At 40.6% G+C, this 25,338-nt stretch overlaps 1 protein-coding gene across 2 annotated transcripts in view; it reads right to left on the bottom strand.

The window, feature by feature from the left end:
• PGM1 (phosphoglucomutase 1) overlaps positions 1 to 25,338 on the bottom strand; it is a 76,828-nt gene that overhangs the window by 13,222 nt on the left and 38,268 nt on the right. For both annotated transcript variants that reach the window (XM_049879474.1, XM_049879475.1), the window contains exons 2-7: positions 20,302 to 20,464; positions 19,442 to 19,588; positions 17,544 to 17,669; positions 12,688 to 12,878; positions 11,271 to 11,425; positions 7,912 to 8,027 (exon numbers count right to left, since the gene is read on the bottom strand). In XM_049879474.1, the coding sequence (XP_049735431.1) occupies positions 7,912 to 8,027; positions 11,271 to 11,425; positions 12,688 to 12,878; positions 17,544 to 17,669; positions 19,442 to 19,588; positions 20,302 to 20,464 (898 nt within the window). The remainder of the gene's footprint in view (positions 1 to 7,911; positions 8,028 to 11,270; positions 11,426 to 12,687; positions 12,879 to 17,543; positions 17,670 to 19,441; positions 19,589 to 20,301; positions 20,465 to 25,338) is intronic.

Genomic DNA, 25,338 nt, shown 5'->3' with positions numbered 1-25,338 from the left:
CTAGAGCCAACAGAGACAGAAAGCCTTCGCCTGGAGCCAGAGCCCTGAATTCAGACTTGTAACCTACTAGACAGTGAGAAAATAAATTTTCTCTTTGTTAAAGCCATCTACTTGCAGTATTTCTGTTATGGCAGCACTAGATAACTAAGACAGATGCTATATAACTCTTCTATAATAGTGTCTGGCATATTATCATGCCATGAAAATTTTAAGTGCCTGGGTCTTCGTGGCACTGTCAGAGTACCTAGCACAATGCTGGTTACATAGCATATATGTGGTAAGTTTGTCTCCTTCCCCCTCTTCACCCTTCTAGACCAACCTCAAATGTCCACTCCTCTCTGTGAGTCTAGCTCCCTGCTTCCCTGAACAGTTATGAGCTTCCTTCTCTTTTCCTATAGCAATGTGCTCAAAACATCTCGTATGCCGCCATCCTCCTTCAGCCTCAACCATCTGTTTATGAGTCTGTCTCTCAACTAACCATGAGCTTCTTGAAGTCAGAGACAATCTCTTAATTATCCTTGTAACTAAGCCTGGTGACTCGCATAGCACATGGAATAAGGTAAATAACTAATTGAGAAGAAGTGCGTAAACGAACAAACAAATGAATCTACTCCAAAGTTTTCTCTTTCTCTTTTTGTTTGATGAGAACATAAGACTTTTTCTTTCACAAGATTTTCTCTTCAGTAGGCTACCACTTTTAGAAGCCACAGTTCTAAACCTGGATGCTACTAAAACTAGAGATATTAGGCAATATTTTTAGCATTTTATAACAAATTTTGGAAATGTTTACCTATTTTTATTATCTATTTGCCTTTACTGCTATTTTAAGGAACAGAAAGTTAGCTCTCTCCTTTTGCAAATGATGATATGTTTTGGAAACAGTTCATCCCGAGAAGCGAGATTTGGGCAGCTTCCCTCATATAACTGGGAATTCATGACAGCAGTATACAGCTTGGAATTATTTGTGCTCCTCTGGGTTTTTTCTCCTTTCCTTTTATTCTTTTTCTTACTTTCTTTTTTCTTTTAGGCTAGGCTGAAGCAAAGCATGGGGGCAGTGTTCCTTCGTTCTTTTCCTACTCAAAGTAAGGAATTTGGCTTTTTCTTTTCTGTGGAAATGAAAATAAAATAAAAAATCATACCCAACTCTGACCAAGTTACTTGGAGATAACTAAATCACATGGCCAAATATTATACACAAAATATATGTTCTGGGTAACATAAGCAAATATTCTAGTCCATTTGCAAGATCATCAGTCTCTGGAAATTCTGATTAACACCAGTAATCACCTTGGATGTGTCAAAACTCTAGGAGTTATGATTAATACTCGTAAAAGCTGGGTAAATTTCATTTCTTTCAGTGTTTTGCTGAACCATAACAGGTTTCCAGTGGGAAAAAAGGCAATGGGGCGTGTGTGTGTGTTGTGTATTTCTAAAGCTGTTGTTGTTTCTGCAGTTGTGTTTCAGTGGAAAATGCTTTATACTTAAGCGTTAGAAAACTTGACTTTGAGGCTCTGATGCTTATAAGCTGTTTGAATTTGGACAATTCACTTAACTTTTCTGAGTCTCGGTTTCTTCAACTGTAAAATGAGAATAAAACCACCTCTTTCACACAGTTGTGAGAAATTACTGTGATAAAATGGAAGTATTTTATAAATCCCTAAGTAACATATAAATGCAAAATACCATTGTGAATAATGACAAACATAAAAAACTTTTAGTGAAAATTATTTAAAATAATGCTCCCCAATTATACATATTAGGGAGGAAAACAGAAGAATATAACCCATTATGTTCTTTTCTCTAGACAACAGAATTAGTGTTTTTTTTTCTTTTTCCTTATCTAATTTTCCCATAATTAACGTGGATTACTTGTATCATTTTTTTTCCTTTATATTTATTAAAAGGAAAAGAAGGTAAGATCGCTTAACTGTGAGAAAAGGGAAAACACTGTCAGCAAGGACCACTAGGCCCAGCCGACACAGAAACAGTGGCGGGTTTGGCATTGGGTCTCTTCATACTTGGTCCAGCCAAGGGGCCAACTGAGTGCGAGGGAATTCTGCTCTTTCAGCATCTTCAAACACCTGTCACTTTACTTCGGCCTATTCAGCACCCTGTGATAAGTACAAACTCAGCTCAGTCAGGGCATATTCTGGGGTCTCATCCAAGAAAAATGTCAGACCTTGCTGAAGGAGCCAGGAGCTAACAGTTTAGGGATTAAGTTGCAGTTACCAGTATGGGCACCTCAGGAACTGCCCCGGCTCCTGCCCTGGCTAGACGGACCTAAGAATGGGGACATGGCAGCTCAAAAACAGCTCCATGGAGTTCTCCAAAAGCACTAGCATCTGCCTGTCTGGCTCTCTGTCTTTCCCTCTCTGTCTCTCTCTCCTCTCCAGACTCTTGAACATGCTGTTCTGTCTGGAAATTTCCACCCTACATATTAGCCTGGCTAATATCTCTTGCAATTACTTTCCACGTCAGCCTCATCCATTACACCTTCTTTGTCTCTCTTTTCTAGGTGCTAGTGCAGTACCCTGTACTTACCCCTGTTGTATCATTACTTGTCTGACCCCACCCTAGACTATGAGCTGCATGCTGAGCTGGTGCCTGGCACACAGACAGTTCGCAATAACAGTTTCCCAGAACATGGTCAGAACTCAGCTTGACTGGCTGGGAGGCTCAGCAGACCTGCTCTGTCTGTCTGTAGTCCTCTTTGCCTTCCTCTGCCTAGATGACTTCACTCTGAAAGGAAGGGTGAGCTCCTCAGGAAGCCTTTTCCAGACCACTTCAGCTCCCAGGATGCTCTCCCCCATGGCCCCCCAGACTTTCCATTTAGCAATTAATCCTGCATTGCCTTGTGACTGCTCCTAGAACTCTGTTTCCTTCCCACGAGGTGCCTTTGGAGGAAGATAGTAAGTGCCTGATGGCAGGGACAGATTAACCAGCAAGCAGGGTGCGCACAGCTTACTTGTGTTTACTTGCTAATGTATTCAACCCCATTGCCGTCGAGTCAATTCAGACTAGATGTGGTGAAAAACAGGTGAAATTGTGCACTACAGATTTGTAAGTAAGGACAAGCAAACCCAGGCGTACCTTGTTTATTGTGTAATCCGTCTCTGCCTGATGGGCAGGAACTGTGTCTTAACATAAACTTCATTTCACGCTCAACAAAATAAATCAGTGGCTACCATGTTGCAAGGACACAGTCAAATATGGAGATAAAGAAGCCATGTCCTCTGCCCTCACAGATGAACACATACAGGTGAGAACGGCAGACATGCAAGTAACAGTTTAACTGAGTTAGTTATAACAAGGGTACAAGCCTATTTCTATTGGGGTATTGTGTTTGGGAAATCTCCACAGTTTGGAGCAACCAACCTTCCCCTGGGGTTTTACCTACTTGGAAAGGTACTCAAGAGCTATGCAAATTAAAATGGGCACAGAGCTAGATAGAAAATCTGATCCTTGCATCTGCAAAACCAGGTTAGGTGCCCTGACTATAAATCAGAGAACTCTGTTCTTCACCTTCTATAACTTGGTGCACTTGTAATTACCTGGCTAGGGTCTGACTTCCTTTCCCAGATGTAAACTCCATGGAGCCCTCCACAAGGAGGTCTTGCTCACCATTATCTTCAGAGCCTAATACAGTGTTTGGGACACAGTAGAAATTCAAGAAACATTGTAGAGTAGATCAATGAAAAGATGTGCAGACATGAAGGACTTTTAATAAGAAATTAAAAAAAAAAAATCAGCAAAGCTTTAATGCTGTACTTCAAGTTTTCACTCCTATGTGATGTATTATCACTAAATCAAAAACCAAGCCAATAGCCATTGGGTTGATTCCAACTCATGGTCACCCCATGTGTTTCAGAGTAGAACAGTGCTCCATAGGGTTTTCAAGGCTGTGACCTTTTGGAAGCAGATCATTGGGCCTTGCTTCCAAGGTACCTCTGGGTGGGTTCGAATCACCAACCTTGCAGTTAGTAGTCCAGTGCTTAGCCATCTGCACAACCCAGGGACTCCTGTATTATCACTAGAACATTTTGAAGATGGAACAGGTAAAAAGATATTGCTAACCACCAAACCTGACCTGATCATAATTTGCTGGTATATTTTATTCCATTCAGCGACATCACGTTGAACTGTCCTCCCAATTTCCCACCAGGTTCAAGGTGAGACAGAAATGACATGTTGCCCTGCCACCATAATGCATGACGTGTACATTATGTTCTTCAACTAGGAGGAAAAAAACAACTTTGCGCCATGAGATCAATCAAAAATAACAGGTTCACCTTGTCTAGTGCTGATGCCCAAAATATTATAAAACTGTGACCATTTCTGACTCCCTAACAAACACATCTTTATCCTTGGCTTTCGTGATGCTGATGTTTAAGGAGGCAGCCTCTGTGGTTATGAGAATCATGTGAGAAAGTTGCTGTTTCTCCACCATGAACAGACTAATGTATATTTGTAACCTCAGTAATATTACATATGGGTTTGTGTCTCTTTTCTTTTAAATGTTGGTGGTTTGTTTTATTTGATGAGCTAGTTCTTCTGAAGTCTGATCCTTTGAAACTCTTTGCAAGTTAACTTCTCCCTTTTCTAAAGCTTGCCTCTTATCACAAAGACCTTGGGGTGCCCGACTCTGAGTCCTCTCCGGAATCCCAGGCTGCTGCAGGAGGTGAGGAGTGGATTCTCCACTCAAGCGGGGGTTTGGAAGAAAACCACTGACTGGTCACTTGGGGTGATTCCAGCATGAAATTATGCTGGATGACTGTGAATCTCCTTTCCTTTCCAACACCAAGATTCTGTTTATCTAAATGAAAAGTGTGCTCGCTCAGTCATTCAACAAGCGTTTGCTGAGCACCTACTGGGTACTCTGGGGGGGCTCTGGAGATACAATGGAGAACAAGACAGGTGTGATTCCTGTCCTCATGATACTTACAGTCTAGTGAAGCCAACAGACATTAATTAAATAATCATAAATAACTGTAAAATTACAGCCGCAGTAAGTACAACAAAGGAGAGGTATTGGTGCCATGAGAGCCAATACTAACGGGTTTTGACCCACTCTGGAAGGTCAGGGAGGCTTTTCTGAGAAATTGCCTCTGCTCTGGCCTGGTAAAATACAGAAATAAATTATACTCAACTAAGCTATAGAATTCAAAGCTTCCAAAGCTCATAGAGTCACTAATGTCCCCCCTGAGAGCACTCTGTAAAGGGACCGTTGGGAGTATGGCACCAACAAGGGAATCTGTAAGTGGAACTAACTCCTCTATAAATGAAGAGATCCTAAGTTCAATTAAATAGGTTCAGCTGCACTCATCCATAGAAGTTAAGACCATAGATGACATAGCCTAATTTTTAAAATATTTATCTCAGAATATTACAGAACAAATTATCTTTTTCAGAGAAATAGAGAAAGCTTATGAATTATTCTCATGAAGTATTCTCTCTCTGCATATAAAAGATATAAAAGGGAAGATAAAATTACAGTTAACACTTAGTATTTGTTGAGTAAGTTAATAAATAAACCAATGGGAACAAGCTTTAACAAGGAGTAGTGCAAAGTCTAATATTTTCATTCAAAGAAATCAGTTCCACAAATACAATATGGGGCATTTTTCATAACAAATGATCAATGGTAAAATCTTTAAAGGGCTTAATTATCTACAACCTTATATGGGCTAAATGATATTACAGAACTTTCTAAAAGCTAACATAAATGAAAGTTATATTAAGAAAAGCATAGTGCCCAAATCTCTAGAAATAATCACCCTACCCTACTCTTCACTTGTCAGATCAATGCTGGAGGATTTGGCCTCAGTTATGGGCATGACCATCTAAGAGGGGCATTGATGTATTTGGAAACATCTAGAAGCTGGTGCAAAATGAAGAATGACTGGAGGCACTAAGGATGGAGAGCCTGGAGAGGAGAGGACCTGAGAGCTGCCTTCCAGTATTTGAAGGACTCTCATATGAACCTTTTTTTTTTCATATGAAAAAGTAATAGCTTGTGTTGTTCTGACTTCAGCCGTGTTCTGAGCCAGTCAACACTGGGGGCTCCTACTTGGCTCTAGGGCTCTGATCCATCTTGCCCAGTGCTTCCCATATGGGTTTGTGGGGCAAGATGTTGCTGGATGTACCACAAGAAAAAAAAAAAAAAGATAACTGCGGTTAAATATGTTTGGGCAAAACTGTAAAAAAAAAATAATAATAATAATTTTTTTTTTTTTTTTTTGTACCAACAGGAGTCCTTACATAAAATGCTTTGGAATCTTCAAATGCTAATATCATTGTGAATATACAAGATAGAAAGGCATATTCCAAGTTTTCCAATTTTCATCAACCCCAGAACCCTCTCATGGAATGACTATTCTTCCATATACCCTATTCTAGACTTCTCTGTTCCACTAGTTTTTACTGGGCTCATGCACCAAGGTCTACACATGGTGCTTGCCTTCAAAGACATTTCTGTCTATAAAGAAGGACTGATATCAAGCCTGAACTGGATAACCCTAGAAGAATCTTATGGGGGAAAAAAAACACCTCACAGGCTCATTGGTCATTCATCTAGTACCCTGTGGAGTAAAATGGCTGCTGTGAGTCAGAACAACTCAACAGCAATTGGTTTTGTTACTGGTTTTATACGTATTTTATGAGGTAGGAAAGGACTAAGCAATGGCCTTGTAATCTGTGACCAAAGACATAGATCTTGGGAAATTGTCTAGCTTTCTTTATGGAAATCGTCCAAACCCAACATTCATCCATCTTTCTTAACACCCTCCAATTCTATCAAGTCGATCCATTGCCAAGAAGTAATCTCACTCCCTCAAGGATATTAAATTGCTTAGAACTTTGTAAATATGTGCCTCAAATTTATCAGCTCATTTTGCTCACCCCACCCTCAGACTTGTATGAACAGAAATGAAATCAGTATTCCCTTCTATTTAACCTAACGTGAATTCTAATCCAACTGTAAGGCTGACAGAATGTTTGGTTTTGATTGCTTTGCTAAAAGGTGACAGTAGAGTACTGAAGGACCAAGAAGATTGGTCCCTTTGTTTCAAACTATGGGGCAAGGAGAGAGTAAGAGGAGAAGAGATGTGGCCACTAAAGTACCTTACAACCTAGCTGGAGACCAACACATTAGAGTCACATCCATCAATGGATATTTAGAAAAGAGAGATTGAACTAGATAGAATGGTAGCAGGGAAGGTCACCAAGTAGGTGGGACTTCAGGTCACTATATGCACCAGCAGGGAGGAAAGGGGAGAAGACATAAAGTGGGGTCTAAGGGTCTTGGGCCATCCCTAAAACACACCGTGTTCCACTCTGTCACAATATTACAATTACACATATGCCCTCAAAGACTAGGATATATTTTTTAATTTCTCGATTACCTAGCAACTTAATTCCACCCTACTAGTCTCCCTTCATTTAGCCGTGATAAATCATAACTTGTTGCTATAGAAACCTTGGGCCTTTAAGAAAGATTTAATGTTGTGCTGGAAACCCCCCTTAAATAAAAACAAAAAAGTGACTCATTCCACCATATTTCTCGCCAGAAATGAAAACATTTATAAAGGTTTCCTTGACCACTGAGGGAAGAAAAATATGTTTATCACTCGATTTAATCCCTATGGACTCAATGGCCAGGCCACTGAGGAGGCCCGCAAACATCCTGCCTTGGTAGATGTGATCCTCTGAAAGTAAAATTAGCCTTCCTGGCTGAACGTGCTCGCGGCTTTTCAAATGTGTACACTTCATCAGGGTTGTTATAAATAACTGGTATCCTGATTTAGGACACACCAGCTACCATTGCTATTTCAGTGCCGCCTTATAGCAGTCTAAGCTTTCACTGTAAGCAGTGTTTACAGGCAAGAAAATGTGAGCGCAGGAGCGCGGACTTACCAGTGCCGAAGCTTTCCTCCCCACAAAGGGACAGTTTGCTTGCATCCATCAAATTCCCAAAAAACTTCCAGCCAGTTGGAGTCTCATACAAAGAGATCTTTGTAGCATTAGCCACCCTTCAAAGGCATGAAATCAAAGTTACATCACAGCAGGACCATTAGCATGGCCATGTGAGGGATGGAAAATAGCAACCGTTATTGTAATCAAGGGTCCCATTTAGCATCGCTCAGAGATATACATAATTCTCAGATTGGTGGAAAATCGTTTAAGAGAAAACTTGTGCACAATGGGCTATTATATAGAGATTCAGGAGAGAAGGGTAAAAGAGGAAAATGAAAGGCTTAATTGAGATCACTGAGTTTAATATTTTAGAAGAAGCAACAGTAGCAAAATGCACGTCTGTCTTTTAGCCAATTTAAACCTGTGCGTGTTGGATAAAAACTGCCTCTACACCCATTCCATAAAGAACAAAAGAATGATGTCTGAACGCACTTCTAGTATCACAGAATCACAGAATATTGCATCTGGGAAGTCATCATTTTACAGAGGGAAACAGAGCTGAGAATGCTCTGTGGTCAGCCCAAAGTCACCCAGCCAGGACTGCGTGCACCAGAAGGGCCCAGAGAGAAAGTACCTAACGGGGTCACCCATTTGTACTGGCTTCGCTCACACTGATCAGTGGTCCCCTTTTCCCTCCAACACATCTTTTACTTCTCCCTATCTCTCCTTGGAAACCCTATGGGGCAGTTCTACTCCGTCCTATAGGGTTGCTATGAGTTGGAACTGACTTGGCGGCAATGGGTTTTGGTTTTATATATCGTTTAGGTCCCTGGGTGGCCCAAACGGTTTGTGCTCATTGCAAAGCTGGTGGTTTGAACCTACCAAGCAGCACCATGAAAGAAAGGCCTGGCAATCTGCTTCTGTAAAGATTACAGTCAAGGAAACCCTATGGAGCTCAGTTCTACCCTTAATGCATGGGATCATTATGAGTCAGAACTAAATCAATGGCAACAGGCTTGGTTTATATATCGTTTGACTATTGAAAACCTCCTTTGAGCAAGTTTTTAAGATTTTTATTCATTCGAACGGAAAAAGTTACCTGGTAAGTTTCATTCACTGTTTTAGTGAAATGTGCTTTCCAGAACGCTTGCCTTATTCCTAGCAAAGCAATGTCATGTTTGGATTCTAACATTTTAGGAAAATTAAATTTATGACAGCTCAATCAAGGCATGTTTTGAAAACTATGAAAATACATTAGACTTTGATCTGGGTAACGAGGTATTTCCGCTGAGATTCTATAGGTAGCATATCAATTTTTCCAAAAATTGGAATAACACTGGTCTTAGATGACAGAGAATTTATTATAGAACCCGACAGGTGTACTTGCAGTAGCACGACCACAAACCAGCTCATGACTTCAGGGGTAGGATCTGAAGACAGAAACTTGGGTCCTAATTCTGGCTCTGATTTCGCTGTGGGATCTTGGGCAAGACTGTTAACCTCTCTGTAAAATAAGGTTTGCTATGAGGATCAGCTTAACGGCACACAACAACAAAATGAGGATCAGTTGAGATGGTAAAGGTAAAAGCATTTTATAAATTACAAACCACTATATATTAAACTCAGAAACCTTTGTGGTGTAGTGGTTAAGTGCTATGGCTGCTAACCAAAGGGTCAGCAGTTCGAATCCCCCAGGCAATCCTTGGAAACTCTATGGGGCAGCTCTACTCTTCCCTATAGGGTCGCTATGAGTTGGAATTGACTCTATGGCACTGGGTTTGGTTTTTGGTTTATATATGAAACTTAGTCATTATTTTCTTATTAGCTCAAGCGAAGTCAGCACTAATTCTGTAACACCCCATGCGAAACTCCTGCATGACCCAGTGGTTGGGAGCAGAGACTCTGGGTTCAAATCCTGACTCAGCCATTTACTAGCTGGGTGACTTTGGGGAAATTACTTCTCTGTCCTTTTGTTTTCCCAACTGTAAAATTAGGTTATTAATAACATTTACCTTTGGGGTTTGGTTTGAGAATTAAGTTACTCAAAACATGTAAAGTACTTAGCATGTGGCACAAGGTAATGCTCAATAAATATTAGCTATTACTTAAGAATCTAGATACATACATTCCACCTTTCTCCGTAGCCTTAATCCTTTTTTCTTCCTTCCTTTCTTTCTCTCACTCTCTGTTCATTCATTCAGCAAACATTTACTAGGCACGTGATATATTCTAGTTAACATTTTCCCTAGTGCTCATTTGCTACTTATTACTTAGATTTTTCAGTTGTTTTAGATATGTTTTCAAAAGCTACCTTAACGCCTTTGTATAATGAAGTGATAATAATACACAAACAAACACATCTGAGATGTAAACCACTTCTTGTCACTGGTTCTTTTATTTCTTACAAAATTCAGTGTTTAGGCGGGGTGAGAGGTGTTTTTTGCATGTGTGTGTATAGGTTTTTAATAACTATTTGACTTTTCTGTTAATTTAGATTTTGGACAAAGAAACATTTACTAACTTTATTTGTACATGGGCATCTAATGAGGGTGGGCAGGGAAAGTTTCTGTGAAAGTTTTGTTCAAACACTGAAATTATTTAAAACTGCTCTTTCACCCTAACTATATGCATGCTGCTAAAGGAAATAATCCTCTAGAATGATCCCTTGAGTGGGTGGAAGTGCCATCCATTCCTTAACATTCAATCAATCATTCATTCATTTATTTTTAAAATAAATATATATATACACACACACACATACATATATACGTATAGGTATGTGTGTGTATGTGTGTGTATATATATATATATATATATGGAGCCCTGATGGTGTAGTGGTTAAGAGTTCAGCTGGTAACCAAAAGGTCAGCAGTTCAAATCCACTAGCCATTCCTTGGAAACAGGAGGAGTTTCCAAGTTCTACTCTGCCCTATAGGGTCACTATGAGTTAGAGTGAACTCAATAGCAATGGGTTTGGTTTTGTGTGCATGTGTGTATGTGTATTCTACTATGCGCCAGTCACTATGGTCAAGCAGAGTTTGGGATGGTAGATAAACCAGTCTTTCCTCTGTATAAGTTTACAGTCTAGTAGGTGAGAGAGGCTAATAAACAGGCTACCAGAACACGGTGTGACAAGGGCTACGATGGTGGAAGTGCAGGGTACTATGGGAGCACAGAGCAAGGACACCTAATCCAAATACATCTCCCATTCCCTCACATAATAAATATTTTTTGGCACACACTATGCATCAGATGCCTAAGCTGAAAGGGGAGGGAAGAGTGTTCCAGGCACAGGGAATAGCACAATGAAGACCAGGATGACCAGTGACAAGGAGGGCCAAGAGAAGGGAGAGACCTACCGGTCCAGGGCACCACTCGTGGGCATGCTGCGTGCAAAGCCACGGACCCCGGTTTGCTGGAAATAAGGAATGCTGAAGATGTTGGCAGCAATGACAGCCACAGAGTCTGAGGGGTTCACAAAAAACCCATGCTTGCCCAGAATCATGTTTCGATCCTTTGGGAGAAGCAAGATTAAAAGGAAGACCTTTCAATCAAACTCTTTTAAATAGGGTTTCATAACATTTAAAACTATATAATTTAAAACTGATACATTTATTCTGGGTTATAAATACTAGATTTTATTTTTAATGGATTTGGACAGTACCATCGGGCCCTTGGGAGTTAAAACAAACTCCTTTAGAGCCAAATATTCTATTCTCCATCCAAAGGCCAGCTAACTTAACCTCCTAGACCTTTTCCAAACTCTGCAACCAATCACCTCTCTCTCAAAGGAGCAGAGAGAATGCACTGAGAGGAGATGTTGGCTGGTTACACAGGTTGGTAAGTCTCCAGGCATCCTCCGAGGAACAAAGGCAGCCTTCTTAAAGGAAGTGCTTATAAATCATGACCCCTCCATTTGGTGCTATTCCTAACAAGACATGCTACCTTCACTGCTTCCTTGATGTCTGGTACAGGGGAGGTACTCAATTAACTGAGAGTATGGTGGGAAAACTCCCATCATGCACTGTATCAGAAGGATGCATTGTAAAATGGTCTCTGCTAGGAACCCCTTTAATTTCCCAAAATTTTGAAATTGGAAAAATTGTATTTCAGGAAAATAGTGGATTCTAGCTGATGTTAGAAAACAATAGCAACAACAAAAAGAGTGTTTTCAACCAAGTGTGTATGTATCATGCCTGCTATCTGCCAGACACCAAGAATACAAGCCTGAATAAGACACTGTCTTTTCCTTATCTATTGCATATTTACCAATTTAAATAAAACAGCTTGTTTATTTAAAAAAAAAAATCGTAGAGAAGGGATAAAAGGTTAATTCTGTCACTGGAGTCTTCAAGTAGGCTATTAAATTATAATTTAATCATTCAGCTAATGTGGATGAAGGAATGGGTATAATATATGGCCAAATCCTTTCTATAAAATTGAGTGAGTAGCCAGTTGCTGGTTAAGAACAGAAACACACCTTAAGACAGGTATCTAGAGCCCAACCAGTTCATGAAGCACCAGTCATTACAACATAAATGGGACCTAATCACCTTCCCACTCCTAGCAAACACGAATGTCTGAAAGTAAGCACATGGGTTACACTTCAAGCATGTTATTTCTGTCTTCTGATAACTTAGTCCTGACCTCTGGAGCAATGAGGAGTCCTTGAACGTCACTGACTAGGCTCCCAGAGCCTGGCAGAAGCAACCCACCTTTACCTGCAGGATCATGCCTGGCCTGCATCAGAGTTCACGTAAATTCACTTGTACCCACCCCATCGCCATCAAAGGCAGCCCCAAAATCATGCTCTCCTGTCTTCATGGTCTCCACCAGGTCTGCTGCATAGGTGAGGTTGGGGTCTGGATGGTGGCCTCCAAAGTCCTCCAGAGGAACGCAGTTGACTGCCGAGTTTGCAGGGGCGCCAAGTTCTTCACAGAGGATCTTCTTTACATACGGTCCCACAACTATGTGAAGCATGAAATAAAAGTACAAAGAATAAGAAAATAAATATTATTAAAGTATGAGAGGATTGGGGTCAAGGCCGAGGCACTCAGAGAGCAGAATGACATAAGCAAAACGAGAACTTGCAGACTACATTCAGGGACCAGTGGAGAGATGAATCTGAGTGGATAGAAGGTTTCACAAAAAGGAATAATGAAAGATTAGTTTGGAAAGGTTGGGGCCAGTTCATGGGGGGAATAATGAGGGCAGGGAAGGGGACTAACCCTTACTGAAGCTCTGCTATACACCTGTGCCAGGTGCTTCTCAAACATTTTATCATTCAGTCCTTCAAACAACCCTATAAGCATTTAAGCTTAGTGCTTATGAGCTCTGACTCCGTAATCAGAGTGCCTGTGTTCAAATCCCAAATCTGCCAATCATTGACTATATGACTGTAGGTAAGTTATTTAATCTCTGTGCCTCAGTATCCCCATTTTTTAAAATAATTTTTATTGTGCTTTAAGTGAAAGTTTACAAATCAAGTCAGTCTCTCACATATAAACTTATACACACCTTACTACATACTCCCATTTACTCTCTTCCTAATGAGTCAGCTTGCTCCCTCCTTCCAGTCTCTCCTTTAGTAACCATTTTGTCAGTTTCTAACCCCCTCTACCCTCCTATCTCCCCTCTAGACAGGAGATGCCAACACAGTCTCAAGTGTCCACCTGATAAAAGTAGCTCACTCCCCATCAGCATCTTTCTCAAACCCATTGTCCAGTCCAATCCATGTCTGATGCATTGGCTTCAGGAATGGTTCCTGTCCTGGGCCAACAGAAGGTTTGGGGACCATGACCGCCAGGATTCTTCTAGTCTCGGTCAGACCATTAAGTCTGGTCTTTTTATGAGAATTTGGGGTCTGCATCCCACTGATCTCCTGCTCCCTCAGGGGTTCTCTGTTGTACTCCCTGCCAGGGCAGTCATTAGTTGTAGCCAGGCACCATCTAGTTCTTCTGGTCTCAGGATGATGTAAGTCTCTAGTTCATGTGGCCCTTTCTGTCTCTTGGGCTCATAATTATCTTGTGACCTTGGTGTTCTTCATTCTCCTTTGATCCAGGTGAGCTGAGACCAATTGATGCATCTCAGATGGCCGCTTGTTAGCATTTAAGACCCCAGATGCCACACTTCAAAGTGGGATGCAGAATGTTTTCTTAATAGAATTTATTTTGCCAATTGGCTTAGATGTCCCCTTAAGCCATAGTTCCCAAACACCTGCCCTTGCTCCGCTGACCTTCGAAGCATTCAGTTTATTCAGGAAACTTCTTTGCTTTTGGTCCAGTCCAGTTGAGCTGACCTTCCCTGTATTGAGTGTTGTCCTTCCCTTCACCTAAAGTAGTTCTTATCTTATCAGTAAGTAACCCTCACCCACCCTCCCTCCCTCCCTCCCCCGTCTCGTAACCACAAAAGAATGTGTTCTTCTCAGTTTATACTATTTCTCAAGATCTTATAATAGTGGTCTTATACGATATTTGTCCTTTTGCATCTAATTTCACTCAGCATAATGACTTCCAGGTTCCTCCATGTTATGAAATGTTTCACAGACTCATCACTGTTCTTTATCAAGGCGTAGTATTCTATTGTGTGAATATACCATAATTTATTTATCCAGTCATCTGTTGATGGACACCTTGGTTGCTTCCAGCTTTTTGCTATTGTAAACAATGCTGCAATAAACATGGGTGTGCATATATCTGTTCGTGTAAAGGCTCTTATTTCTCTAGGATATATTCCGAGGAGTGGGATTTCTGGATTGTATGGTAGTTCTATTTCTAACTTCTTAAGGAAACGCCAGATAGATTTCCAAAGTGGTTGTACCATTTTACATTCCCACCAGCAGTGTATAAGGGTTCCAATCTCTCCACAGCCTCTCCAACATTTATTATTTTGTGTTTTTTGGATTAATGCCAGCCTTTTGGAGTGAGATGGAATCTTATCGCAGTTTTAATTTGCATTTCTCTAATGGCTAATGATCGAGAGCATTTTCTCATGTATCTGTTAGCCGCCTGAATATCTTCTTTAGTGAAGTGCGTGTTCATATCCTTTGCCCAATTTTTAATTGGGTTGTTTGTCCTTTTGTGGTTGAGTTTTAACAGAATCATATAGATTTTAAAGATCAGGCGCTGGTCTGAGATGTCACAGCTGAAAAAATTTTCCCAATCTGTAGGTAGTCTTTTTCACTCTTTTGGTGAAATCTTTAGATCAGCATAGGCGTTTGATTTTTAGGAGCTCCCATTTATCTGGTTTCTCTTCGTCATTTTAAGTAATGTTTTGTATTCTGTTTATGCCTTGTATTACGGCTCCTAACATTGTCCCTATTTTTTCTTCCACGATCTTTATCGTTTTAGTCTTTATGTTTAGGTCTTTGATCCACTTGGAGTTAGTTTTTGTGCATGGTGTGAGGTATGGGTCCTGTTTCATTTTTTTGCGAATGTATATCCAGTTATGCCAGCACCATTTGTTAAAAAGGCTATCTTTTCCCCAATTAACTGACACTGGACCTTTGTCAAGTATCAGTTGATCATATGTGAGTATCCCCATTTTTAAAATGAGGATAAATAGTAGTAGCTACCTCACAAGGTTAAATGAATTAATAGATATGAAGCAATGAGGACAGTACCTAGAACATATGTTATAAATGTCTCCATGATGATTATCATCTCCAGTTAATAGATTTAGATGAGAAAACTGAGGTTCTGAGGTGAAGACATTTGCCCAAATTTACACAGCTAGTGAGAATGGGAGCTGAAATTCAAAGCTCTTATCTTTCTACTATACCAAGATGTCTGATCTGACAAACTGGTTAAAAAACAAACAAAAACAAGTTAGAAAAAAATAAAATGGGAAGGAAAAGAATTGAAACAAAATGAAAAGAAAAACCAGTCACATACTTTTATGGTGACATTTTGTATAACTACTAACATTCATCTCTAAAATGTTAAGAATATATTTACATCAAGGAAGGTACTGACGACAATATATGCCACGGACGTCAAAGCAGTGTAAAATATTGTCTACTATTGGAGCCCTGGTGGCACAGCGGTTAAGAACTCAGCTACTAACCAAAAAGTCGGCAGTTTGAATCCACCAGCTGCTCCTTGGAACCCCTACGGGGCAGTTCTTTTCTGTCCTGTAGGGTTGCTATGAGTTGGCATCTACTCAGTGACAACGGGTTTGGTTTTTATTCTGGTTTATTAGGAGCCACACGTAAGAAGGGTGTTGAGATACCACAGAATGAGGCCAAGGCTGTGAGGGATATAGAAACTGAGGCATTAGAAAAACAACTGAGAAGCCCGGAGAAAAGAAGTCTACTCTGTGACTAACTCCTCCAACCCAATGGCCCATCACAAGCTCTCTTCTCAAGTCAGTCCAGGCTTCTCCTCATTCCACTATTGTGACATCTATTTTTAAGCCTTTATGCCTTTACTACAGCCATTGTCTCAGCTGGGGATGATCTTCACTTGATTTTCCACCATTCCAGATATTTCTTACATAAAAGCTGAGTTTGCTGCCACTTCTTCCAGGAAATCTTTCTTGATACCCTAGTCAAATCATGCCTTCTTCCACATCCCCAGAGAGAACACTCAAAATTCCATATAACTCTCATTTTGTTGACCCTGCAGTGGTTAGTTGTTAGTCATGTAATCTCTCCAAAGAAACATAAGCTCTTTGAAGGAAGTCATCTGTCGAATCCCTGCCTACCCTAAGGCGTACATGTGGCAAGTACTCAATACATGTCTGTTGAGTGGTTTGAAATGACAGGATAGCTTTTTACAAATAAGGATGTAGAACCATTCTGTGTGACTCCAGAAGTCAAGCTAGGACCTAGGGAGAGAAGTTCCAGGGACAGAAGATGTCAGCCCACTAGAAGAAGGTTTCCTAACAGTGGCTTTTCAGTGTAACAGAATACCCTGAATAACATCCTCAAAGGGTTCAAGCAAGGGCAGGAAGTATTCCTCAATCAAGCAGGAGGTTGAATTCCAACACCAGGAAGAATCCTTGACACTCAAAGATTCTAAAGTTCTACAGTATTAAAAAACAAAAAAACAATCTAAGGGCCCAGGAAAGCCCATATTGTTACATGTGTGAAAACCCAATGGTTCAGGTTTACAATGACCACTGGCATTTATATTGACCTGGTCACACAACCAAGAGAGGAAGAAGAGGGGGAGACACACACTCTGTTGCTCCTGACTTTAATCCTTAGCTTGCTCTTCCCCTCTTCTAAGAAAAGGAATGTGTGGGGGCAGGGGTGGGGATGTGGGGTTCAGAAGCATGTTTACCACATCTAGCAAATGCTGAGATGGGGGTGTTCAGGAAGAATGAAAAGTATGTTCTGAGGGGGAGGAAAAGGCCATAACAGATGCATGTTACTCAAAACCTAGTTCCTGCTGCTTAATGTGGAAACGCCAACCTTCAGACTAGTTTGCCAGGAGAAACATCTCTAATATTTCTGCTATATATGATTAGACAGTTATCTGTGTGACTAATGTACTAAAGTGGCTGCAAAAACGACTCTTTAAAAGCTATCAGAGATTTGAGAAAAGGCTTGTTAAAACATCATGATACACGTAGTAGAGAGCAGCTTTGTATCTTTCAGAGAAAGAAATTAAAGAGAAATGGCCCCATACCTCCATGCATGGCATCGATACGGATCTTTAGTCGGTTTGGCCCAGAAAGCAGTTCTTTCAGTGCATTGAAATCAAAGATGTTTCTTAGCATCGTGGCGTAAGCTTCCACTGAATCCACAATTTCCACTGTGAGAACAAGCAACACCAAGAGATGGAACTAAACACATTGAGAACTTTTACACTTGGAAATGATCATATTACCGTAAACTTGCAATGGCTATTTAATAAGGATAGTTATTGAGCGGCTTCAATATGCCAGGGTTGTTGCATGATATTCAATACTAACAATTGCCTTGAAAAGTAAATATTATTAGTCCTATTTTATAGATGATAAAATTCAAGGTTCTAGAACTTAAGTACCTTGCCCACACAGCTGAGATGGGCCACAGAGGGGATTTTTTTTTTTTTTTAATTGTGCCTTAAGTGAAAGTTTACAAATCAAGGTAGTCTCTCACACAAAAATTTATATACACCTTGCTAGGTTTTAGGTACACCTAGTGGCCCTCCCCCTAATGACATACAGAGGGGATTTCTGAGTGAGGTTTGTCTGACTGTAAACTCTGCTTTGCTGCCATACTGCCTCCCTTTCCATCTCCGTAAGAGCTGTGTTTTGTGTCAGAGATGACAGAAAAAGTCGTGCCTACTTTTCTTCCCTTTCCTTTTTCCAAATTCCCTGCCATCAAGACTTAATGGTAAGAAGCAGGGAGAAAAAAATTTAATGAATCATTTTTCATATACACTGCTAAAGGAATAAAACAAATATTAAAAAATATTGCTGTTGTTGGATTTTCAGGACTCTGAATATTTGCAACACATGAAATGTTTAGGAAACTCCCTAGTGTTTCGAACATCAAGAATGTTTTTGGGAGGTACCCAAGTGTCACTATATCTTTGTTAGGATGCAGTTGTCAGCTCCTGATGATAGGTTCAAACGAAAAAGGCATTCCATAGAACTGCAGTCCAGAGAAAAGAATACATGTTAGGGTGAAGTCAGAATGCAAATCACATGGCCAAACATCTCATTCTCATTTTATTTGTATGAACATAAACATTTATTCCTTCAATTATTTTAATACCTTGTCATTCAACAACAAAATGTAACCACAGCTATGCAGAGAGTTTCATTTTAGCCACCCCTCCAAAAGGTCAGTAAATTATTTTACTGAAAAAAAGAAAAATATATATATATAGGAGCCCTGATGGCATAGTGGTTAAAGTGCTCAGCTGCTAACCAAAATGTCAGCAGCTTGAACCCACCAGCCGCTCTGTGGGAGAAAAACATGGCAGTCTGCTTCCATAATGACTTATAGCCTTGGAAACCCTATGGGGAAGTTCTACTCTGTCCTATAGAGTCACTTTGAGTTGGAATGGACTCAATGGCAGTGGGTTGGGTGGGTTTTGTATATATATGAACATCTCAGTTTGAATCCTCATGTTTACCACTTACTGATTGTGTGACCTTGAGCCTGTTACTTAGCCTCTCTGAGCCTTTGTTTCTTTATCTGTAAAACCATGGATACTGACAATGCTGTCCTCACAGAGCTACCGTGAGCATAAAATGAGACAATGCATGTGAAGAACTTCACACATAATAAGAGCTCAATAAATGTTAGTTATGAATATAATGTTGGAGGTCTTCTAGTCAAGGCCATTTGCTTTACAGGTATAGAAACTGAGGCCTAGTGAGTTGGAAATGACTTACCCAAGGTCATATAGCTGATCACCGGTAGGGCCCAGAGAGTTTAGTCTCCAGACTCCCAGCCCCGATTCCAGACCTGCTAATTAATGTATGCAAAGCTTAGTGACCACAATCTTTCCAAAGCTCAAGAGCCTTGTTATTACCTTGAAAGACAAATTCCTCAGGAAATGGGCAGGAAGGGGAAAGAAGGTAAACATGCCTGTGAAGGGTTTGAATTTGTTCTCCAGGTCAAACTGCTGCTTTCCCAGAACTCCAAGGTCTATTTGCAGGTCAGGGCAAATTGCATACTCTTCAATTGTCTTGCTGATTTGGAAAATTTTATCAGTTATTGCTTCTGGAGCAGGACCTAGGAATCAAACAGCAAACAGTGGGTCATTCTGTGCTGCTGACATAAAAATACAAAGAATGTTAAGCTCACCCATTCCTCTTCACTAGCACATCCACCACCCCATCATCAGGCAGCAAAGCATCAGGATTGTCTAAAAGAAAACACCATGTTTGACGATCATTCCTGCATGGCTCCTTATATCCAGGTACAGTGGGATAAACAGCATTTCACTCTCATGGAAAAGAAACAAAGAGCCCCCTCGCTAAGGGTCAGAACCAGAACCCTGGTCCCCCAGTGTCTCAGTTACGGGTTCATCCATATAAATATAAAATTGTCCTCAAAATAACAACACTCTACTTAGTCATGTTGTACATAAGACATAAAAAGAACTTCTACTGTGTACCTTTTACATAACTAAGAAAAGGACAGAAAACATGAAGTAAAGCTTCTAAATTCTGTGTTGACCTTTATAAAAGTGTTTGTTATTGTTGTTGGGTGCTGTCAATCAATTCCGATTCGTAGTGGCCCTATGTGACGGAATAGAACTGCCCTATAGGGTTTCCTAGGCTGTAGTCTTTACAGTAGCAGATTGCCAGGTCTTCTTTCCTACAGAGCCGCTGGTGGTTTTGAACCACTGACCTTTCGGTTAGCAGCCAAGTACTTAGCCATTGTACCACCAGAACTCCTTATAAAATCATTTAGTTCCCACAAATAAATAACAGCAGACTCACCTCCATTAGAAATATTGAATTTGATTCCAAAATCTCCATTGGGCCCTCCTGGATTGTGGCTGGCTGTCAGAATGATTCCACCAATGGCTTTGATTTTTCTAATGATGCAGGATACAGCAGGGGTGGAGAGGATTCCATTCTGCCCAATGACCAAGCGACCAATCTGGGAAAAGAAATTCAGAGCACACACTTTACCATCAATAAATCCACAGAGCTGCCACACAGAAACACCAGCACAACAGGCAGATGGGCAAAGAAATATCTACTGGACCAGAAAAGATTTTCTTTTACAAACATCTACAGCTTGGATGGTCCCTACCATATTATGGAAGTAGAATCTACACACTGTTAAATAAAGCCATCGCTTCAGGTAGTATTTTGACACTTTGTGGTTTTAGAATAGTGTGCTCTGGTGGTGTCATAAGGTTCTCGCAAAAAACATACGGTATTTAAAGCAGAGCCTTTCCAGACCAGATTTATAACTTGAATTTATTGAAAAAATTATGTGAAAACCCACATTTTTATCCAACTCAGTCATACTTCCAATCCACCTTGGCAAAGAGGGTATAGGTTAACTACTTAAAAGGATTCTACCCTAAGGGAAGGCTTTTGTAAAATAAATTTTTTTTAAAGCAAAAAAGGTAAACTTTATATGAAGAATTGTATAAAATGTGCCTATCTCATAAGTCTGTCTTTTCAGTTAAGCTTGGATTTCCCATGTTAGCTTGTACCTGGGTTAGCTCCTGGGCCTAAAGCAGGGAATGCTGGGAGTTATTACTGAGTAAAACAGTTGGAACCGCCTACATGAAAGCCATACAGATTGTACTTTTGCTGTGTCCTTAACTCACCTTCCCATATCTCTCACAGATAGTATCAGCACAGCTCCTAAATCTCCCTTTGCTAAAATGACAGTAATTTATATCTGTTTCAACATGACCCATGTTGGAAAAGAAGGAAGAGATTCTGTCAGTTCCTCTGACATACTTGGAGAAGACATGACTGTTGCATAAAGGGATTTATGAAATGGGGAGTTTGTTGCCCAGCCTCCATCCGTTCTCTCTTCTCAGAGGAGAAAGGGATAGGGATGTTCTCGAAGTTTCCGTTTGTTATTGCTTTTTGTCCTACCCAGGATAAATATGGTTCAAGAAATGAGTTGATGGTGGAAGATATGTTCCCGAGTGTTGAAAATGTCAGTGAGATACCTGGATTCCCTGCAAAAATTTTTCTGGAACTATTACTTTTGCCACCCTCCCATAGGTCACTGAAAACTTAACTGCCTTATAATTCTACCCCTCTGCTACCAGCCTGAAACCTGATGGCATAGTTGTTAAGAGCTATGGCTGCTAACCAAAAGGTCAGCAGTTTGAATCCACCAGGCACTCCTTGGAAACGCTATGGGACAATTCTACTCTGTTCTATAGGGTTGCTATGAGTTGGATCGACCTGACAGCACACAACAACTACCAACCACCTCCCATAAAGCAGTTGGTTCATTTCTGTCACTTCTTGGTTCTCGTATGTCTTGACTCTGAACAATTTTGGGGGTCGCTGCACTAATATATTTATGTTCTGCCTCCCCTGTAAAATGCTAATAACCAACGTAGGTGCTATAACTAGGCTCCTAAATAGACTCGAGGAAACTGCAGATGGTGTGAAATCAATACCAGTGATCAGACTGAGCTGCGGAGTGCTTCCTATACCCCACAGCACTTTCAATACATCCTCACATTTGTTCCTCCCAAGTACCACTAAATGGATGAGGAGGCTGACGTCCACAGTTGTCAAAATCCTGCCCATTCATTCATTCTTGCATCCATCCAACAGCAATAATAACAAGTATTTATGGAAAAGTGCTATGCCAGACACAAGGACAGATGACATGATGAGGTCATGTGACAGGTTAGTCACCATAGCTGGGAAACAAGCTTTGAAACCTATTCACTCAATACAGCAGGAGTGGTGACATCTCATCCATCCAACAGTTTCCAGGTGTAGTTCTGACCAGAATAAAAGCCTATGGTTGGGCAGTTCCAGAATTTCTATAGGAAAGGCTTGAGGGCAAGGGAGGGTGGGGGGCAACTTCATTAGCGAGAGTGACAGGTAGAATTAGCTGCAAATTGTATTTGCACATCATGTATTATATTCACTATTCCTTAGATTTTATATATTGGTGTGAAAAGGGAGGTTGGTGAATATTATGTCCCCCAAGTCACCTCTTAATTCTACCATTCCTTATGATGAGATCTGGTCCCAGACTGATGGGATTATACAAGCGGATAAGAATAAGAAGAAAAGTCAAGAAATTAATGCTAGGATAGTCAATGGTATCTTCTGTCTCTTGGGCCCAAGAAGAGGTACACTTGGCCAAAGTGTTCCCCTTCCAGAGCAGACTCTTCCCTGTGAATCACCTTCTGTAATGTTAACTTTAACGTGATATTGGGGAGAGAAGGCATCCCTCCCTTAAAGATGCCTGAACCATCGCAGAAGCTCCTGACTCAACCTTCCCTACTCCTCTCCCATCTGTACCTCCCTTGCTTGACTCAGGCTCACTCCATGCTACCTGCTCAGGCCCACCTAGCTCATCCTTCTAAGCCAGGGTTCTAATAGTTATATGTCCCTCTACTCAAAAACCTTTCCATGTTTCCAAGTGCCTCCCAAATTAGAGAGAATTCCGTCAGCCTGGCACGGAGAGTCCTTCATCAAACAGCCTCTTCTGCCTCTCCTCCTCTTCCACTACTCCCAAGTAACTCATGTCATGCCACAAGCTGGATACCTCTTTGTTTCCCCAACATTTTATAGTCAAACATGGCAGGGAGCAAACTTTTTAATCTTCCTTTTAATTGGAACTACGGCCTGGTGTTTTCTCATATTTCATAAAAAAACAAGTTTAATTTTCTTTGTCCTGCTGGTCATAGTATACACTGACTCCACTCTCATTTCTAAATTATGTCTAACAGCTCTGGGGACTGAATGAGACATCAATATTCCAAACGGGGCTCCACCAATGTCTTATTTTCTGCAATAAAACTTCGCATAAAGGCAGTCCAAACCTGTACCAAAACCACTGCCGTCTAGTCAATTCTGAGTCTTAGCAACCCTATAGGACAGAGTGGAATTGCCCTATAGGGTTTCCGAGGAGCAGCTGGTAGATTCAAACTGCTGACATTTTGGTTAGCAGCTGTGCTCTTAACCACTGTGCCACCAGAGCTCCATAAATGGAGACAGCTGTATGCAAATAAAAACAAAGGGAAATTTTTAATGAAAGCAGAGTATAGTCTACAATCCACAAATGCACCAGGTGAAGACGTACTAAAGGGAAAATAAAACCAATTCCATCTAGCTCACTAGGCTGGTAAGTCCTTCAGGAATCTGCTCATGGCTGGGGTGGGTACTGACAAAGACGAGGAAGGAACATTTGTTACCTTCTACCAAAATCTGGCAATAATTACCCTTTTTTAGATTTCCTGCCTGTAGCCCTATCTTGGAGTTGTGATTAAGTGTATAACCCACAATCAAAAGGATGTTAAAACAGTCAGAATTTAGGATACATTAGAAATCAAACCACATATGGTTTTTTAGGTTTTATCAGATTTTAAAGTACTTTATCAGTCCACAAAATGTTTTAAGTAATTCAATTGGGTAGCATGACTGCTTTAAATGCAAAACTATTTTTAATAAGCCATGTCCTTGGAAAGAATTGAAAATATTGCTTGGGTTGCCACAGCTCTAACAAATAGGCAGCTACCATAGTTAGTCAATTATTATCACTTAAATGTATTATTTAGCAAACCTCAGATCGTAAATCTGAGAAAGTGTATAGAATCTGCCTGAATTACACTTTCCCACCACCTCTTCCACAGCCTTCAGCTCCGCTCAAAAATGAAATGAAGCCAAATATATCACAGCAAAGGGGACAGTGTACGAGATCCACTCAACAGTCTAGATATATGTGGAGAAATAATGTTCCACTCATTCCCTCTCCAAAGATGAAAAGCATCTTAACGCCATTCCCTTTGCAGCTCTCCTCAAACAGGAAATTTACGGCATGTCACATTTTATCTTAAAAATGTGTATGCTTCATAATAATTTCATATTTGAGTGCTTTATCAGCAGTTTTTACACGAGAGGCATTCAGATTCTGAAACTGAGTATCAAAAGAAAGTTCTCAATATACAACAAGATCTACAAACACTTTTAAACTTGGTCTGGTGGTACGGGTTTTGTTTTGTTTCCCTTTTAATTTGGCTTTTGCAATCACACCTGCTTGGCATATTATTAAAACAGACTGAAAATGAATGCCAGACACATTTGGTTACAATGCTAAATTTTATGTTCCCACAGCCAGAATCTCTTCCTGAAAGGAAATACAACAGATTTTTTCAGTTTACGGGTACTGAGGGGCTGTGTGCTCCAAACCATTGTTAAGCATTATCTAAAAACTAAAACTATATTTTGGGTCCTGTGGCGGAATCTGCAGAGCAAAAACAGCAAGGTCCTGATGCCTGCCTTACTGTAAACCAGCAGGGCTCTGCAAACTATTAGGTTATCAAGAGCAATGTTTTCAGGTGCAACAGTCCTGATTTGGCTAACCCAGCCAGCACAGTTTTCACAATGCAGAGCTTTAGCAGACACTCCTTATATTATAGGCTTACCTATTATCTCTACCCTGTTGCACAAATTCACCGCACACAGGGCTTCTTTGAGCCCAAGGTCATTATAAGCGGTCCTCCTGTAACGGGTCCTCCTGGTAGGCTCACACCTAACATTTTTCATCCCCTCCTAGCATTTCTCCACGACTACCAGGATCCATAAGCAACAGCACGCCCTGGTTTTTGTTTTCTTGTTTGACAAGTGACTGAACTTCAACAAGGAAGGCATCCACAGAAAACAAAATCCTCCTCTCCACCACTCATTAGAGCCCTGTACATAGGATATGCTGCCCCTTGAAGCTAGTTAGAATATAGATAAGACAGCTTAAGGCTGAGAGTGTGTTTTAAGTCTCTAAAAAGCAACAGGTACTTTTTCAAGCAACAGGGA

The sequence above is a fragment of the Elephas maximus genome, chromosome 3 (assembly GCF_024166365.1).
Source record: "Elephas maximus indicus isolate mEleMax1 chromosome 3, mEleMax1 primary haplotype, whole genome shotgun sequence".
Classification (NCBI taxonomy): domain Eukaryota; kingdom Metazoa; phylum Chordata; class Mammalia; order Proboscidea; family Elephantidae; genus Elephas; species Elephas maximus.
This window is presented reverse-complemented; position numbering and strand designations above follow the sequence as displayed.